This window comes from Equus przewalskii, chromosome 10, assembly GCF_037783145.1.
Source record: "Equus przewalskii isolate Varuska chromosome 10, EquPr2, whole genome shotgun sequence".
NCBI lineage: Eukaryota > Metazoa > Chordata > Mammalia > Perissodactyla > Equidae > Equus > Equus przewalskii.
In genome coordinates this window covers 52,686,587-52,705,298 of record NC_091840.1, presented here as the reverse complement: position 1 = coordinate 52,705,298, position 18,712 = coordinate 52,686,587, and the positions used below count along the sequence as shown (strand labels likewise).

General features: G+C 48.7%; 1 protein-coding gene across 1 annotated transcript in view; it reads left to right on the top strand.

The window, feature by feature from the left end:
• MYH13 (myosin heavy chain 13) overlaps positions 1–18,395 on the top strand; it is a 47,804-nt gene extending 29,409 nt beyond the window's left edge. The window contains exons 22-39 of the mRNA XM_070563765.1: positions 350–526; positions 1,568–1,713; positions 1,837–1,927; positions 3,084–3,473; positions 5,586–5,712; positions 5,801–5,919; positions 7,679–7,875; positions 8,256–8,439; positions 8,840–9,005; positions 9,653–9,777; positions 10,565–10,873; positions 10,955–11,158; positions 13,176–13,301; positions 13,591–13,761; positions 15,933–16,037; positions 16,133–16,228; positions 17,720–17,854; positions 18,298–18,395. Of these exons, the coding sequence (XP_070419866.1) occupies positions 350–526; positions 1,568–1,713; positions 1,837–1,927; positions 3,084–3,473; positions 5,586–5,712; positions 5,801–5,919; positions 7,679–7,875; positions 8,256–8,439; positions 8,840–9,005; positions 9,653–9,777; positions 10,565–10,873; positions 10,955–11,158; positions 13,176–13,301; positions 13,591–13,761; positions 15,933–16,037; positions 16,133–16,228; positions 17,720–17,854; positions 18,298–18,312 (2,883 nt within the window). The 3' untranslated portion in view covers positions 18,313–18,395. The remainder of the gene's footprint in view (positions 1–349; positions 527–1,567; positions 1,714–1,836; positions 1,928–3,083; positions 3,474–5,585; positions 5,713–5,800; positions 5,920–7,678; positions 7,876–8,255; positions 8,440–8,839; positions 9,006–9,652; positions 9,778–10,564; positions 10,874–10,954; positions 11,159–13,175; positions 13,302–13,590; positions 13,762–15,932; positions 16,038–16,132; positions 16,229–17,719; positions 17,855–18,297) is intronic.
• The last annotated feature ends 317 nt before the right edge of the window (positions 18,396–18,712 follow it).

The following is an 18,712-nucleotide window of genomic DNA, read 5'->3' as shown; positions in this document are numbered from 1 at the left end:
AAACCCCCGTCAGCCAACCTAAAAGCAAACTCCCATGGATGTATCATGGCAAATATAGACTGATGTGTCACCCTTCAGAGGTAGCATATTAGCGTTTAACAGTTGTAACATATAAGGCCCTCTTTAAAGACATAGTCCTAATGGCAGGATTTCGGGCACGGGGATAGGCCAGTGAGGAAGATAAAGAACGAAGAGGCTGCCAATTCCAGGATGATGCAGCCAACACAGTGAGCGCCTGCTGCGGAGGTAGAGAAGCAGTAGCCAAAACGGAAAAAAGAATCAATAGCCTTTGCTGGAAGCTTGTGGTTTACTTGTTTGAACATTTCAGTTGGTGTTGATATTCTCGTAGGTAAAGAATCTTTCTGAGGAAATGACTGCGCTTGAAGGAAATATTTCCAAATTGACCAAAGAGAAGAAATCGCTGCAGGAGGCCCATCAGCAAACCCTGGACGATCTTCAGGTTGAAGAAGACAAAGTCAACGGTCTGATCAAAATAAACGCCAAGCTGGAGCAGCAGACCGATGACGTGAGGATGCTTTACCGCGGGGCTCTCATGGTTATCGCTTGTGGAAGCACAGGCAAGACAGGGCCGACATGGGATGCAGAGGTCAAGCGTTCAGCCTCTGGAATGAGAATCCCTGAGTTCAGATCTCAGTCCACTCCAAACACATCTGGAATGCTGGGCGAGCCACTGAACCTCGCGTAGGCTCAGTTTCCACCTTGTGAAATGGGGGTACAACTAGCTCCATCTCGGAGGGTTTCCATGGGAAGCTCAGCACGTACAGAGCGTTCCAGAAAACGTTAGCTGCTAGCGTCATCGTCCTTGTTATTATCATTATCAGCATCCACTTGTCGGTCCTTTGGGTTCCAGCAGCTCTAAACCTGTTCTGACATTGTTCAAAACGAGTTCCATTTGTGGCCGTGAAAATTTCCATTGGTCCCCCAGCACTTTCTTGACCTAAGAGCCAGCTTTGAAGTTTTCAGGTTTTCCAGTTTATGGCTAGAACTTTTCCAGATCTCTAATTTTTCTGAGGCCAGAGCAGGTGTCCTCCTCCCCCAGCCCCTTTCCACTGCATCCACGCAAATGCCCACACACACACACACATACACACACTACACACACACACACAAATTCTTTGCCTGAATCTCCCCACGGTTGCATGGTGTAAGTGGGGGAGGAGTGCTGGTGAGCAGTCCGGACCTTCACAGGCACAGGTGCAGCAGTGCCCGTCCATACAGGCCCCATTTGTTCCTGTCTGGGCAAGAGCATGCACCTGCAGGCACCATGTTTCTACTGGGAACGTGGCCTGAGACAGGCCAAGTGGGAATCAACTGAAAGAGGCACCAGGAGGCCCCTGGGGTAACCAGCCCTCTCGGGTAGCCTTTGCTGGAGGAGGGGGGAGTGGGGAGACAGGGGAAAAGCTTGCTCCCTCTTGGGGCCAGAGGAAGGCAGCCACACCCAACGGGACCCAAGGAGGCCCCAGGCTGTGTGTGGCTGCACTGGCTGAAGGGACAAGCTCATTTTCCCAGAAGGTTCTTAACCTTCCCACCCACCGTGTCTTCCCAGCTGGAGGGCTGCTTAGAGCAGGAGAAGAAACTGCGGGCCGACCTGGAGAGAGTGAGGAGGAAGCTGGAAGGAGACCTGAAAATGTGCCAGGAATCCATTATGGATCTAGAAAATGACAAGCAGCAAGCAGAGGAGAAATTGAAGAAGTAGATATTGCATTTTCGTTCGCATTTTCACTCATGTTTGAGCCTGAAAGCCAACTTTCCCCTTTAAAACGCTTGCATTTCATCTTATTTTAAATATATATATATATATATGTATATTTGCAGGAAGGAGTTTGAAATCTGTCAGTTACAAACCAAGATTGACGACGAGCAAGTCCTCAGTTTGCAGTTACAGAAGAAGATTAAAGAACTGCAGGTAAGGGCATCAACCCTCCCATCCCGAAAACCGCTTCACAAGTGTCCTTCCGTGCTCCTCCCCCGTGTTTCTTCAGCTGCTTCTCTTCCTCCCCTCGGAGCTGGAGAGAACATCCTGTCCTGCTCTTTATTTTTTGAAATTATATTTTAATTTTCTAAGTAGCACATAAATAGACGTCCTTGAAAATAATTAAAATGTTGCCAATAAGGCTAAACATTGCTGATAAGGATGCTTTGGCCGCCACCCGTAAGCCCAGTGACCTCGCCGTCTTCTCAGAAGTGACCACCAGTTTCAGGTGGATGTGCCTCCTTCTGGTTCTTTGGCTATGGATTTATGTACACATTTAAGACCCCTCAAAAATATACAGGATAGGGGCCAGCCCCATGGCCCAGTGGTTAAGTTCTCGCGCTCTGCTTCGGTTGCCCGGGGTTTCGCTGGTTCGGATCCTGAGCACGGACATGGCACTGCTCATCAGGCCATGCTGATGTGGCGTCCCACATAGCACAACCAGAGGCACTCACAACTAGGATATAAAACTATGTACTGAGGGGATTTGAGGAGAAAAAGCAGGAAAACAAAAAAAAAAAGATTGGCAATGGTTGTTAGCTCAGGTGTCAATCTTTAAAAATATATATATATAAGACATATATATATACACACACATATATATGTATATGTATATACATAAAAATATAAAGGAATAAGAACATAAAATATATATAATGTACACATAAAATATATGTATATGTATATCTATACAGAAATATATAAGATATAAACACATAAAAATATATACATAAAATATAAAGGAACAAGAACTATTTAATCCTTTATATTTTTCGGCCTAAATATTATCATACTGAGACGATCATTCTGCAGCTTGCTCTCTTCACACAGCAGTGCATTCTGCAGAGCTGTCCATGGTACACGTGGGTGGACATCTGGCTGCTTCATGGACCCTGGAGCATGGCGCCAACGCAGCTGACTTGACCATTCCCTTGTTGATGCACATTGAGATTGTTGCCAAGTTTTTTTCACTAATTTAATGAGACAGTATATTCTTTACTTTATCGTGCCTACTCCCAACCCTCACTACCCACCCCTCCCAGAGTGGGCTGCTGCCCCCACAACATTCCTGATACGGTGACACTTTCAGGCCCGCACAGAAGAGCTGGAGGAAGAGATTGAAGCAGAACACACTCTCAGAGGCAAGATTGAGAAGCAGCGCTCGGATCTGGCCAGAGAACTGGAGGAGATCAGCGAGCGGCTGGAAGAAGCCAGTGGGGCGACTTCAGCCCAGATTGAGATGAACAAGAAGCGGGAGGCTGAGTTCCAGAAACTCCGCAGGGACCTGGAGGAGGCCACCCTGCAGCATGAAGCCACCACTGCCGCTCTGCGGAAGAAGCACACGGACAGTGTGGCCGAGCTCGGGGAGCAGATAGACAACCTGCAGAGGGTCAAGCAGAAACTAGAGAAGGAGAAGAGCGAGCTGAAGATGGAGATCGACGACATGGCCAGCAACATGGAGACTGTCTCCAAGTCGAAGGTACCTGCCCCTTCTGCTCTTGGCAAATGCAAGGCCAACATATCTGGCTGCCCAGGGCGCTTGTGTAATTCAGTACCCCAAACTCCCTGCGTGTTCTAAACTGAAACCCTCTCCCCCACTTCTGCCTGCTCCCAATCCCCCAAATTCATTCAAGTCAGTCAAGCTTGATCCAATGATATGCTACGACTCAAGGTCTCATCAGCCTTCCAGAACCTTTCAGAAAGCTTCTGATCCATCTGGCATTTTCTAGAACTAAACCTGTGGATGGATCACACCACGGGGCCTTGCTGGGTGTGGTTTTCTACAGGTCTCTGTCTTAGCCCATACTATTAGTCCCTGGGAGGCACAACCACCGTGAGGATATGCATGAGAGCTGGGGTGGATCCAGGTGTGGTGGCACTCGAAGCATATAAAACCCCAGAAGGACTCTTAAAGAAAGTATACGCAAAATTGTGAATGCAAAATTAAGCGGGTAAATAAGTATTTATTTAGAATGAGAAAAATAAGTCACAAATTACTGGCGCCTTGGACACTCAGGTCCCTGTCTTCTAAGACCTCTTTAGCCATTTTTCAGAAATGCTTACCTAGAAATATATTCTGCTTGCAACCCGCTTCCCCTCCCAACCTGGACCCTTCTACAGCAACCTGCACACTCTGGGGCCCATGCAAATGAGGGCCCGGAAGCTTAGACTTCACCAGCTTTGTGGTAAACCACCTCTGCGTGTGACTTCAAAGCAAAGGTGTCCTCAGAGCACGACCGCGTGCTCCTGGATTCAAGAGTGGCCCTCCCTCCAGGGGGCTCAGAGCTGTACTTGTGGCTGCTGAGCTGGGCTGGAAGCAGTGACCCCAGAGAGCGAGCCGTGGGCCTTGGGCAGAGGGTGCCCAGAAGGTCAGGCTGTCTGTGGAGAAAAGGAGTGGGAGATACCGGTCAGAGAATGAAGGTGGTCTCCACGCTGCCCCTTGCTGTCCTTGTGTGGGTCCAGTCTGGGTCCACACAGCCGTGCTTTCTCTTGATTTCTTCCTCACTCCCTGACTGCAACTCCTTTCTCTCTCCTTCCTGCTTCCCCATTTTTCTGCCTGTCTTGGTTTTTTTCCTTTCTCTGAGAAGTTGTGTCTGTATGTATATTCTGCACCCTCCCTCCCCATTCTCTCTCTCTCCCTCCCTCTGCTACCATCTCTCTCCCCTGTAGCAAGCCAGGCTAGATTACAGAGTCGGCTGCGTTAGGAGTGGCTCCAGCAGCACCCACGTGCCGTGCCTATGGCCAGTCCCTCCCTACAACCTCCCTGTCTCCATCATTGCTGTCTGCTCTCTGTTTCCAATTTTAAAACCCAGTAGAAGAAGCATTTTATATTTCTTTACACTTTTTAAGTTGTTGTATCCTTTGCTTTTTCTCCTTCTGAGTCCCCCTCGCTTTTTCAGCTTCCCCAGATTAGATTCTTTTGTGTTCGTATGTCATCTTCTCAAAGATACCCTAAGCCCCTTGAGAACTTCCTTTGGATTTCACATTCCTGCCTCTTCTGCTGCCATCTCCTACTTCACAGTCGAAGGAAAAATATATGCTTGATAGATTTATTTTATATTATATGAGGTGGAGGAGGAGGAGGGAAGAATTCTACAACACATGCAAGGTTTTAAACAAATTTCACAAAAATACAGGCTGACTAGAAGCCGAGGATGAGAACCCCTCCACACTGCCTCCACTGTAGGGAACCATTTATATAATTAAATGAACCACTCAACAGTGTCACCTGAATGTATTGCTTGCAAACAGACACATCCAAGACAATATTATGCACATGGCAATAAAATTGCTTATGTTACAAGAAAATCCCGGGTTTCTTTGAGTGGCATCTTCTCAAATGTTTGTTTACAAATCATTAAGTACTTATCTACCAAAAGCTGATTTTCAAGCTATTGGTGATTAAGCAGCAATACAAATAAAAGTGAAACAAATGTGAAATGATTATGACCTTTTAAACTGACTTTATGTGTTCTGTATTTGTATTTTTGTTTTACCTGACAAGAAGCTAAACCGTCAGATTGCCCAGTTCAATATTGAGCACCAGGAATCCATTTTTCCCATTCATGTTGATTCTTTTTTTTTTTTAAAGAGTAACATAGAAAGAATGTGCCGAACTGTGGAAGACCAATTTAATGAAATCAAAGCCAAGGATGACCAACAGACACAGTTAATCCATGATCTGAACATGCAGAAGGCAAGACTGCAGACCCAAAATGGTGAGGATGGGCAGGGCGCTGTGGTCCAGCTGGGCCGTGGGAGAGGATGCTCAGCGGCACTGACACGGGGGCCGCATCTGTTTGGTAGGGGAGCTGAGCCACCAAATGGAGGAGAAGGAGTCTCTGATCTCACAGCTGACCAAGAGCAAGCAGGCCCTGACCCAGCAGCTGGAGGATCTTAAGAGGCAACTGGAAGAAGAAACCAAGGTGAGGATGCCTCTTTTTGGAATGGCAGAGTCGGAAAGAACCCAAGAAGCCACGAAGCTGGTTGGAGGCAGAGCTACATCGCCAAGTCTGATGCTTCTTCTCTCTGCCTTGTAGTATGGTAGGAACCCGTTCTTTGAGGTTAGAGGACCTTGGCATTGGGTTTCCCTCCTTAGAACTAGAAAACTGCAAGGGTGGTCCATCCTCTGGGCTCTTCTGGCCCCACAGAATGGTCTGATAAAATCCGCTCTCCAACCAGGGCCATCCCCTCCATGTCACTGCACTAGCTGGACCATCTCTGCCTCTGTGTTCCTTTACTCTGCCCCGCAGTGCATCCAGGTTGCTTGAAATGCCCTCCTCTTTCTTCTACATCACACTTTGTGTATTACCTACTACAACACCTGATTTTAAGCTCCTCTTCTCCAAAAAGACTGCATGGTTTTAGAGGCACCCTTGGGACATTTGTGTAAACACAAACACCATCATCATCGTGTTCTTGACGTCAATGTCCAGATGCGCATGTTTGTAATGCCTGCCTCCCCACTGATCTGTAACCTCCTGGAGGGCAAGAGGAATTTTTCCCCACTGTCATAGTAAACAGCAGGAACAGCGCACAGTAGAACGGTGCACACAGCAGATGCTTAGTAAATGCTGCCGATGTGTGTCCAAGTATTAGAATAGGAATCCAGGCATTGGCAAAACTGTGTAAATGTAATTCTGAGGTTGCCACGCATCAGCTAAGACTTACAAGGAAATCTTTTGGAATTCTCACAAAATCCATCTGCCTCTTCCAAAAAAGAACGAGCACTATGTTTGCCTCCATCTTTCTAGTGCATGGTAAGGCTCTTTGGTGGACCGAGGGGGTGCGGGGAGTGGCGAGAATCAGAGTCTGGATGAGCAGTGAGAAGGTCCATCCCAGGAGCGAGGCCAGGATTCAGTAGCAGCGAAGTTTTCCTTCCTGGGCAAAGTTTTGCTGTTTATGTGTGTTTGAAAAGAATGAAAATGTACCAATGTACATCATCTGTACTGATGTACAGATGACTGCGTTGCGTCAACAAAACTCTTTCTTCGATGTGACCGTCATGATGAGAGCTGAACTGTCCTCCTAACCAGACGGGAGGGAGTCATGGAGGCCTCCGGCGTGTCCTTCCCTGCTCAGGAAGAGGAGGCAGAGCCACGGAGACGGTGCAGCTCGAATCAGAGCTCCCCGGTGTGGGCACACAGCCCCCTGGTGACCCCAAAAGACGCTTTTAGGTTTTTCATGGTCACAGCATTTCATAACATTGCACCTAGCAGGGAGAAAATTCTTCCCTTTCTAATTCTGCCTCAATTCTTCTGATTCCATCAAGGAAGAGGTCTCACCTTGGATGCGTCTCTCCAGCACATGCTCATGTTCCTTATTAAGCAATAGAGAGTAGGCCTCAGGCACAGAGCACAGCAGCCGAGTGCCTACCTGGAAGGTGATAACGTTGCTTTATTTCCATTGCGTTTGTTCTTATGTTTACCTTCTATTTATGGCAAACGTTAATGGTTTTCCAGTTACTGTAGTATAGTCATTTACTTTTTAAATAAATATATCTGAATATAATAAAAGAGCCAACTTTTTAAAAATTCAGCAAATAAAACAGGCAATACGCTAGTAGAGAAAAATTTGTGAAGGCAGCATGGAAACGATTCAAGCTGGGAAACGCCAGTTTAAATGAAAATAACTTGGAAAATGGCCAAAGGTTTTTGCGATTTGGTCACCACTGTAATTCGGCAGGCCAAGAACGCCCTGGCCCACGCCCTGCAGTCCTCCCGCCACGACTGTGACCTGCTGCGGGAACAGTACGAGGAGGAGCAGGAATCCAAGGCCGAGCTGCAGAGGGCGCTGTCCAAGGCCAACAGCGAGGTTGCCCAGTGGAGGACCAAGTACGAGACGGACGCCATCCAGCGCATGGAGGAGCTGGAGGAGGCCAAGTATGGGCTCGCAGGTTACTGTAGGAGAGGTGACCCTAAGACACAAGTGAAGGGACAAAGAGTTCTTCCCACCTTGGGAGAATCTCTCTTCCTACCCAGGCCTTCGAGCTTTCTTAAGTTTTCAGATAGGGTCTCTCTGTCCCTGCCTTGGAACTGTCCATTCCACCTGCTTCCCTTGGTGCTTTCTTGGTGACCTGCTTTGCCACCAAGAATTTTGGGACTCTCCAGGTGATTCTTAGATCCCGTCCATTCATGAAACTCTAGGTCTGGGTCTTCTCAAGTGCCAGTCCCATATAGACTGCTCATTTCTCTTTAGATTTGACAGTTACTTCTAAAATAGTCTACCTTTGCCAACAATAGAAAAGGTCTGGTTCTCTTAGGAAGAAACTGGCCCAGAGGCTCCAGGAGGCCGAGGAAAACACAGAGGCGGTGAGCTCCAAGTGTGCTTCCTTGGAGAAAACCAAGCAGAGGCTCCAGGGAGAAGTGGATGACCTCATGCTGGATCTGGAGCGGGCCCACACCGCCTGTACCACCCTGGACAAGAAGCAGAGGAACTTTGATAAGGTCCGTCCCAAGCTCTTGATAGCAGTGATGAAAGCCACAGCCTTTCAGGCCTGGATGTGTGAGATGCACATACGTTCCGGGAGGCCCGCAGCGGGAGCATCAAGGCCCAGTTTGGGAGAGGGGTGGGATTTGCAGTGTCTCTTTAATTTTGTGCTGGTCCCTCCAAAGGGAACTTTATTTTTACTTAAAGCTAATTCAGATGACTCTGAGATCAAAATGTGTTTTTAAGAATGCGGCAGATCACCCGAAGTGCTATTGTGATCTAGAGTGCGGCCCACCCTGTGTCTTTGGTCCCTAAGGATGGATGGGTAACCTTGGCGTTGCTGACAGCCCTGGTTACACGGACTCTTCAAGTCCCTGGGCCGTTTCTGCCTCTCACATGTCCCTTTTCATCTTCTAGGTCCTTGCAGACTGGAAGCAAAAGCTGGACGAGAGCAAAGCTGAGTTGGAAGCTGCTCAGAAAGAGTCCAGGTCACTTAGTACTGAACTCTTCAAGATGCGGAATGCCTACGAGGAGGTGGTGGATCAGCTAGAGACGCTGAGGCGGGAGAATAAAAATCTGCAAGGTGAGCTCTCCCCACCACAGGCGTGTAATGGTCCCCTGCTCTTCCTGCCACCTCTCCCCGACTTGGCCACAGCCGCCTCCAAACGTGGCCTCCTTCCTACTGCCCACAAAATGCTCGCATTTACGCATTGACTCAGTTGACGTCCTGATGTGGGACACAGTGGCAGCCACATCATGTCCTTGAGGGCGGAGGGCACAGTGGGCTGCTAAGCTGTCCACTCTGTGAGAGAACAAGATCTTCCACGGATTCTGTCTCCACATGGCTTCGTGTCCTCGGGCATATCACTAAATCCCTTAGGACCTCAAACTCCTGACCAACAAAATGAGACCCGTCCAATGTGCCTTAAAGCCCCTTCTAGTTCCAAAAGACTACGATTCTATGGATTTTTGCCCACCAGTCTCCCCTCTGGTCCACTCTGTGACCATCCGTATCCTCTGTGAGGTTTTAGGGCTGTCCAGAGTTCTTGCTGCTGTTCTCTCTGCATAGTTCAGGTGAGGTGACATGCCTGTGCCCTGCCAACACCTCCCCCAAAGGGCTCTACTGCATTCTCTTTGATATAAATATTGTGCATGAACCGCCAGTCCCCAATGCCTGTGCTGCCAACCGGAGCCTGTTGCAACAGCCTAAATTGAGCGTGTCCTTTGCAGAAGAGATTTCTGACCTAACTGAGCAGATTGCAGAGACCAGCAAGAATCTTCAGGAGATGGAAAAGAGCAAGAAACAAGTGGAACAAGAGAAGTCAGACCTCCAGGCCGCCCTGGAGGAGGCGGAGGCAAGTGTCTGGGATCCGACACGGGGGAGCTCAGAAGGATGGGACACTGAAGGAGGGCAACTCGACCGCCCCTTTGGGCGCTTCCTGCCAGGAGGAGCTGAGGCTCCACTGGGGAAGAACATCCAGCCATCCCTGGGGAAACAGCCGGGCCCCGCTGCTTCACCTCCTGGGTGTCCGCTAGTCCATCGTATTTCTCCTTTGGAAAATAAAAAAATTTATTCATTATGCCCTCAATATCTTCCTCTCAAGAAGCGAGAAATCAATCACCAAACATCGTGAGAGCCGGCTCAGAATCCCTCCGTTTTGACAGAGAGTTGCCCACGATCGTCTCTGGCTATTGGGAAATCTGTAGGATCAAAGTAGTGCAGGGTCCTGATGTAATAATCAGTGGTGGCCAGTGCAGGGCGGATGGTCGAGATGTTTCTGTGGATATCTCCATAACGCAGGATAATGAGAGATCAGTTGCTCTGTCATTTCAGAGAATGGATTGGCTCTGACTTATGGTCACTATTAAAATAGACACCCAATAAAATTTTTACTAATTCAAAAAGATGCTCTGTCTCCCCAAGACATAAGATTGTTTGTTAATGACAAATACAAAGTTTCAGTTCCAGCTTCATTACTAGTAGGGACATTTGGGAGCAAATCGTTTGACCTTTTTGAGTGTTGTTCTACTCATCCGTAACATGGGTATGATAATACCCATTTTATCTTAATGGGGATAAAAATACTCATTCAAGAATATGGCTGCCCACGGCACTCCCAATCACTGCTTTGCTTTTATCAGGGTTCCTTGGAACACGAGGAGAGCAAGATTTTGCGTGTCCAACTAGAGTTGAGCCAGGTGAAAGCCGAGCTTGACCGCAAGGTCACCGAGAAGGATGAAGAAATCGAGCAACTTAAAAGAAACAGCCAGCGGGCCGCAGAGGCCACGCAGAGCATGCTGGATGCTGAGATCCGGAGCCGGAATGACGCCCTGAGGCTGAAGAAGAAGATGGAGGGAGATCTCAACGAGATGGAGATTCAGCTGGGCCATTCCACCCGCCAGGCGGGAGAAACCCAGAAACACCTGCGCACAGTCCAGGGCCAGCTCAAGGTGAGCAGGCGGCCTGTGCTGGACCTGGCCTGGCCCTCAGCCTGCCCTGGGCTCTGGCCTCACTCCTGGTTTCTCCTGAAGGACTCCCAGCTGCACCTGGACGACGCCCTGAGGAGCAACGAGGACCTCAAGGAGCAGCTGGCCATCGTGGAGCGCAGGAATGGCCTCTTGCTGGAGGAGCTGGAGGAGATGAAGGTGGCCCTGGAGCAGACGGAGAGGACCCGCAGGCTGTCGGAACAGGAGCTGCTGGATGCCAGCGACCACGTGCAGCTCCTGCACTCCCAGGTGCGCCCATCCTCCTCCACTCAGGGTCCACCCTCGGGGCAGGATGGACTCCGCGAAGTGGAAAGGAGCACCCGCCGTTCCTCCCAGACTAGCGGTCAAGACCAAGTTTCGTTAAGCTTAGTTCTTGGAATAACTTTGACTCCAGATGGACAGATTTCTGAGCTTTCTTTTATCTGAAGAAAGAAGGTCATGCATGTTGTGGGGAAATCAGAGCGAGGAAGGATAAATTTATTACATAAAGGGGCTGAAGAAGTCTTCACAGAGGAAGTAACATTTAAGCTGCAATCTTAGAATTAGGATTGTTTTTGAAATAATTATTTTGATTATTTTTATGAAAGATTTTTAAAATTCCTTGTTATAAAAAAATCGAGAATAGGGGGCCAACCCAGTCGTGTAGTGGTTGGATTTGGCACACTCCAGCTTCAGCTGCCCGGGTTTGGGGGTTCAGATCCCAGGTGCAGACCTACACCATTCATTGGCCATGCTGTGGCAGCAACCCACATACGGAGTGGAGGAGGATTGGCACAGATGTTGGCTTGTGGTTGGTCTTCCTCAAGCAACAAAAAAGGAAAAGAAGGGGAAGACTGGCAACAGGTGTTAGCTCAGGGCTGGTCTTCCTCAGCAAAAAAAAAATAGAGAATACAAATGAACCAAAAGAGGAAAAATAACCATATTGTTAACATTTTGAGATCTTTCATTCTAAGCCCTTGTCTGTGTACATAAGTATATTTTTGGAAAAAATGTGATCAATCTTTTTGCAACTTATTTTCATTTTAAAAATGTATCATGAACATATTTCTACATCTTTAAATAGTCTTCTTGAATTTTTTTTCTTTTTGAGGAAGATTAGCCCTGAGTTAACATCTGCTGCCAATCCTCCTCTTTTTTGCTGAGAAAGACTGGCACTGAGCTAACATCCATGCCCATCTTCCAATACTTTATATGTGGGACGCCTGCCACAGCATGGTTTGACAAGCAGTGCATAGGTCTGCACCCAGGATCCAAACCAGCAATCCCTGGGCCGCTGAAGTGGAACATGCAAACTTAACCACTGTGCCACCAGGCCAGCTCCTGAATATTTTTAATGGCAGAACAGTAGTCTATTATAGTTGTGTATTACAGTACTTTCATTTAATCAATCCTCTGTGTTGGATACTTTAAAGTGATTTCAATAAAATTTTTTACTATTAGGAAGATTGCTATGATGAACTTCTTCATAACTAAATTTTCACATATATCCACTATTATTAATATTCCTAGAAGTAAATACATTCCTAGAAGCAATATTTCACAGTCAAAACAATGAAGACATTTGCAGTATATTGTTAATTGATCATTAACAAGGTTGTCCCAATTTTCATTCCCATTGGGAAAATATGTAAGAGCTCTTTCCTATAAATTCTCAAGACCCTAGCTATTATTTTTTTAATTGTCACCAATTTTATTGTTGAAAAATACATCATTTTTTAAATTCTTATTTCTTTGGTTACTAATGAGGTGAAACGTTTCATCATATTTCTTGGCCATTTGTATGTCTTCTGATGTGTTTTACCTATTTGTGCTTTTTGCCCTTTTTTCTTATTTGCATGATTTGTCTTTTTTAAATGTTAAGGAAGGAAATATTTTTTCAGCAATATACACTGCAAGTGTCTCCCAGTTTGTCATCACCCTTTCAATTCTATTTATGGCATATTTTGATCATGAAAATTATTTTTTACTTTATATGGTTATGTCTATCAATCATTTCCTTGTTCTAGCGCCTTTTATTGAATAATCTATCCTTCCTCAAATATTTGAAAGTCTACCTTTATCACTCATTCAGCTCTTTTATGTATAATTCCTGGGTCTGTTTCAGGACTTTCTGTTTGATCAAGAATGAAACAGTGTCTAGCAAATCCCCATGTGAAAAATAAGAAATAGATCATGATTTATTTCCTTCCCCGCCCAACTCTCTCCCTTCCAGTTGTTTTAAGTGTCCAAATATAACCTATACCTCGGTGTCTCATTTTTCTTGTAGAACACGAGCCTGATAAATACGAATAAAAAACTGGAAGCTGACATAGCCCAGTGCCAGGCGGAGATGGAGAACTCTATCCAGGAATCCAGGAATGCGGAGGAGAAGGCCAAGAAGGCCATCACAGATGTGAGCTCTGTTCTTCCTTTTCAGAGATGGTGTTTGGAGATAAGAAAGGGGCTTCTAAGCCAGAGCATGACAAGTAGATTTCATCTCCTTACCGCCTACAGTCAGTTAGTAAACTTGGAAAAACGGAATGAGATGGAGTCTCAGGAGAGGCAACGTGCTATGGATAGTCAGTGATGGCTGAGTGGGAGGCACATGTCAGCATGTACAGAACCAGTCTTACAGCATCTTCCCTATGCTCCAGGTAGGGATGGGTGGATGGCCCACTGATATTTCCTGTGAACTTAACCAGGTGGCCATGATGGCTGAGGAGCTGAAGAAGGAGCAGGACACCAGCGCCCACCTGGAGCGGATGAAGAAGAACCTGGAGCAGACGGTGAAGGACCTGCAGCACCGTCTGGATGAGGCTGAGCAGCTGGCCCTGAAGGGTGGGAAGAAGCAGATCCAGAAACTGGAGAACCGGGTAGAGTGGCTTGAGACAACTCTCATCCTCAAAATGACACCGGTTCAGCCACTACAGGCAGAACCACAATCCGGAAATTTAGCTTGCGGGAAAGTGACCACTGATTGAGTTGACTGCAAATTTAGTTTGAGGACTACTTGCAAAACTCTCTGTGAGCCAAATTTCCCGCCTATTTCTCCTTCACGGGTTCCTCTCCCCCAATGAGCACAAATCCACTTCAGAATGCTTTTGCCTCAATAACTGTAGTGTAATGACATTTTTAAATGTTCACGTTCTGTTTTTTACACAGATTCAGATCTACATAAATGGGGTAAATGTACTTTACAGTCATAAAATTCCACATTTTGGTGTAATTTACATTTTGGACCAAACTCCACTTTGATAAACAATGGCCCATCCTACATAAAATCTGTATTCTCCATTATCTCCCCACTCCCAGGTCTCACTCCCTTCCCAGATTTCCTAACCACGATCTGCAGTGTTGGTGTGTTTCTCACCCCATCCTGAACGGGGTGATTGGCGCTTCCTCCAGGCTAATGCGCCAGGGAGTTCAATGCCCCAAATAGGACAGTCCTGCTTTTTCTTTATCTGGAGCATATTTTGCACTTGGTTAGTTCCTTTGCTGATTGCTCCCTTCGTTACCTGTACCCTTGCTTTTCCCTTAGACCTGGGATAGTTTATTTCATTTCTTTTCAAAATGGGCTCCGCTACCAGTTGACATTTTGGAGAAGGGCTGCGCGGAGGAGGTTGTTAGAACGTCTCTGTTGTCCCTGGATGAGAGGAAGTGAAAGAGTGGGAGGCAAAGAGGATGAGGAGCAGGCAAAGAGAAGGAAGCAACTTTCCCCAGCAGAAAAGCCCCAAAATGCAGTCATTCTTTATGCCAGCCTCTAAGGATGTGGTCACCCACATTTGTACACTTTAAATGTGAAAGGATTTTTTGCCTAAAATCTACTAGGCCATGGACACATGAGTAACAAAAGTAAATGTCAGGGAAGATAGAGCTTCCCAAAAATTTCTTTAAATGCTTATGTTTAATTATTCCCAGTCCTGTTCCACTAAAATGAGCTTGAGCCTGTCCTCCTCCTGGATCCCTCCATCATGGGAGAGATTAGATCCTTGCCACCCTCTATGATTCTCTGATTCCTCTCCCCCTCGCATGGTAAGGCACCTTGACTGCACCGGTTCCCAGCTGCCCACTTGTCTTAGTTCCGTAGACCTTACAGAGGCCTTGAGCGCATTCCCAGGGGAACAAATGTTTTGTAGAAGCTGGTGGGAGACAGCTTCCCAGCCCCCAGAGGGTAGGGATGGGAGGTGGGATCTTTGTGGGAGCAGCGCCCAGAGTCAGCCTATTCCACTGGTAAATTTCAGGGTTTCTAGTGAGCCTACAAGGCCAAAGTCACCTACTCTCCGCAGCCACTGGGATTCCCAGTGGCCGGCCACCACCCCTGCTGCTTGGCTCTCTCTGGACTGTAGAGTTGGGTCACAGTTGGTGACCTGCATTCTCGATGGCTGTCCTCTCACCTCAAGACTTCAGGAAAGGCATAAGAAGCTATGGAATTAACAACGCCTGTGTAGCTCTTTATCATTTAAAAAATACCTTCATGTACTCTGTCTAATTAGAGCCCCACATTTGAGGTAGGTTGGGCAGGAATTATAACCTCCATCCTAAATACACAGAGACTCACAGAGACGGCAGCTGACTTGCTGGTCAATTGATCAGCTGGACCTGGGGCTTGAACATGCCTTTGACTATTCCTGGCCCAGGTTCTCTCCATGACCCCTGCTGCCTTACTTGACCAGGAATCAGGGCCACCATGAAGGGCCATGCAGGTTTCGCCTACAGGAACAAGTCAGGTCTGAAGCACGGTCTTCGCCAAACTGTGTGACCCCAGGAAGGGGTATCTTTTGCAAAGTCCAGCCCAGTAGCCAAGCTGTGTGCACCTGGGCGTGCCTCTGCCCAAAGAGGGCATCTTATTCTCATTTGCACAAAGCTACTGCAGGGACTAGTGCTGGCCTTATGAACAAAGTTTGGTTCTTGAGCCCTAGGAGGAGACGCATTTGCAAAATATGGTTAGAGGATCTTGAGTTCACCCTGCAATGACTAACACACAAGTCCATCAGAGAAGCCCGGGGACCCAACCTGAACTCTGTGTTCTCTTCGCCTCACCCAGGTGCGCGAGTTGGAGAATGAGCTAGACGCTGAGCAGAAGAGGGGAGCTGAAGCTCTAAAGGGGGCCCACAAATACGAACGAAAAGTCAAGGAAATGACTTACCAGGTAGAGGTCTCAGAAACCTCCCCAAGCGCTTTGCTGCTCAGACCCCATCGGAAGCCGCAGTGGGTTTGGGCCCTGCACGGGTGCTGTGTTTGCAGGCCGAGGAGGACCGCAAGAACATCCTCCGGCTTCAGGACCTGGTGGACAAGCTGCAGGCCAAAGTGAAGGCTTACAAGAGGCAGGCTGAGGAGGCCGTGAGTACGGGGGTCCCCGGAGCCCACGCTGGCCTGGCTGCCCCCAGCTCTGAGCGGGAGTGCGTTCCTGTTTCCTAGAGTTCCCAGGGCCTGAGTTTGCATTTGCAGGCTGTAAACACAGGGCCGCCTCTCCTCCTCCCGGCCCTGGTCTGCCTTAAACAAACCTGTCCCCTCCATCTCCTCTGGGCCTCGTGCATCACCCCACGCGGCCCAGCCCCCTCCGTCCCCACCCTCTGCCGCAGCCCGCTCACTTTATCCTACCCCCCCACCCCAGGGCGTCTTAGCCCACCCTGCCGGCCTCGCTTCGCCCTGACTCCCTCACCACTTCAGCCCACCCCACCAGCCCTGCCAGCCCCTGTGACCTGGCCCGAGGCCCCTCATCCTAATTCACATCATCCCACCTCGCCCCTCTCCCTGGTCCCCACCACCTCGTCCTTCCCGGGCCCTCCCTGACTCCCACTGGAGTCCATCCTTTTCCATCTGCCCTTGGTCAAATAGGTGAAACCAACAGGAAGGAAATGGAGTGGGCTGAAACTGGTGTTTTCCAGAGTATCTTCTGGGGATGCTGGGTGTGAGGAATATTAATAGCAGGAAGCGGGGTTGAGGTGGGTTGAGGGGCGCACTTTTTCTTCATAGAAAAGAAATCATTTTGGAAACTCTGGGTTAATCAAAGTTGAACTCGTTGCTTTACTTCAAGGACTCCTCAGATTTTGTAGGTAAAATGTAATTGACTCTTTGAAGGGGAAGAGGCGTTCTAGAATGTAGCATGTCCCACCCTTAATGGACCTGGGAACCTTTTTATCATATGCAGAGTATCACACATGACTAGGATTCTGAGGAACAAAACTAGGGGGACCCTGCCCTGGAGAAATGACTGAGCGCATGGCTTCTCCCCTTGTTCTCTTTCCTCCCTGCCCAGGAGGCTGTTGGTTCCCTCCTGACCTCAGGGACACAGATTGCAACTGGGTAAATGCAGGGAGGGATTCATGCCCATTGCATTGGGGCAGTCACAGCAGGACTGGCCAGCCTGGAGGGTGCCCAGCAGGCCACCTTTGTCAGGAACCCTTGGTTCACACTCAAATAGACCTGCCAGATGGCCTGGCCACAGACAGGATGCTGAGAGTAGGCACAGGGCGAGGAGGACTTGGGCCGTTGGTCTCTGACAGCTCTGGGTGCCTTGGGAGGACTCCGGAGGTGGGTCTCCTCCAGAGAGCTCCAGTGGGAGAGACGGCATAGAGGAGGGGTGCAGGGAAACATGAGCGGGCACCTAGGTGGGCAGCAGCACCCACAAGGTGATCCGGGCAGTATACAGGGTCAGGAGCTGGGGGCATTGTCCTCACCCCAGAGAGCTCAGCTTTCCTTCCTCTGCCAGCAGGGAATCTGGGGCCCAGCTCTCCTGGTTCCCCGGGTCCCCAAAGGCCTTCAGGAACTGAGGGCCTCAGCCAGAGTGAGGGACTCCTCAGCCTCCTACCCGCTCCGTCTCCCATTCAGGAGGAGCAGGCCAACATGCAGCTGTCCAGGTGCCGGAGGGTCCAGCACAAGCTGGAGGAGGCCGAGGAGAGGGCCGACATCGCCGAGTCCCAGGTCAACAAGCTGCGGGCCAAGAGCCGAGACGTGGGGGGCCAGGTGAGAGGAGCCTTCTCCAGAAGTCCTGAGACCCGGGACCAAGGGAGCACTGGGAGGGAGAGTGTGGAGGGTGCCCTCGGTGCCTCTTCCCTGCTTGTGCACTCACAGATGCCACTGCTGTAGCCAGGACCCCGTGCTCCAGCTCGGGGGAGGGAGCAGTGAGGGACCAGGGGCTGGACACCTTATCATCTCCAACCCTCCTTATTGTGAGAGATGCTGCCCAAGAAGCCCCTGCTTTCCAGGGGACTCGCCCTGTCTCCAGGGGACTCATCTCATCTCCAGGGGCTCAGCTGCTTGGCTCTGACAACGCGCAAAGGGAAATAACGCCATTCCTTGATATTTTCCTGAAGTTCCAGCCTCCCCAGCTGCCCCACTTGAAGACGATGCTCTGCCTCGCCTTCCGTTTGACTCATTTCCTGAGTCTGACTTTTTTCCTCCCACAGAAGATGGAAGAATGAGTCCTTCCCAATGCCCGTTGCCATGGGACACCTTGGGAGAGTGGAGGGAAGATGTGAGAAATAAATTCTCCTCACTACCTGGACCTCCGGCTCTGCTGTGTTTATTATCGCGGCCCATTCCTCTTCCGTGGGGTGGTTTTTAGATTCTTACCGGCTCCATTGCACATATAAAGGGAGTGAGGATATGAAAGTGGAGCCTCCTTGCCCCGAGTAGAAAAGCTGGAAATCCAACCCATTGCCAGCTAAACCACCAGCTTCCTTAGCCTTTAAAAATAAAGACCGTTTGAGGTGACGGTCGCACTTTTTCTTCCTGGGAAGAAACTCCTAAATTCTTCCAAATTCAGTTCCCCATTTTCTCCCTAAATTTACAGACAGGGAAACTGAGCCCAGAGGGACTAAG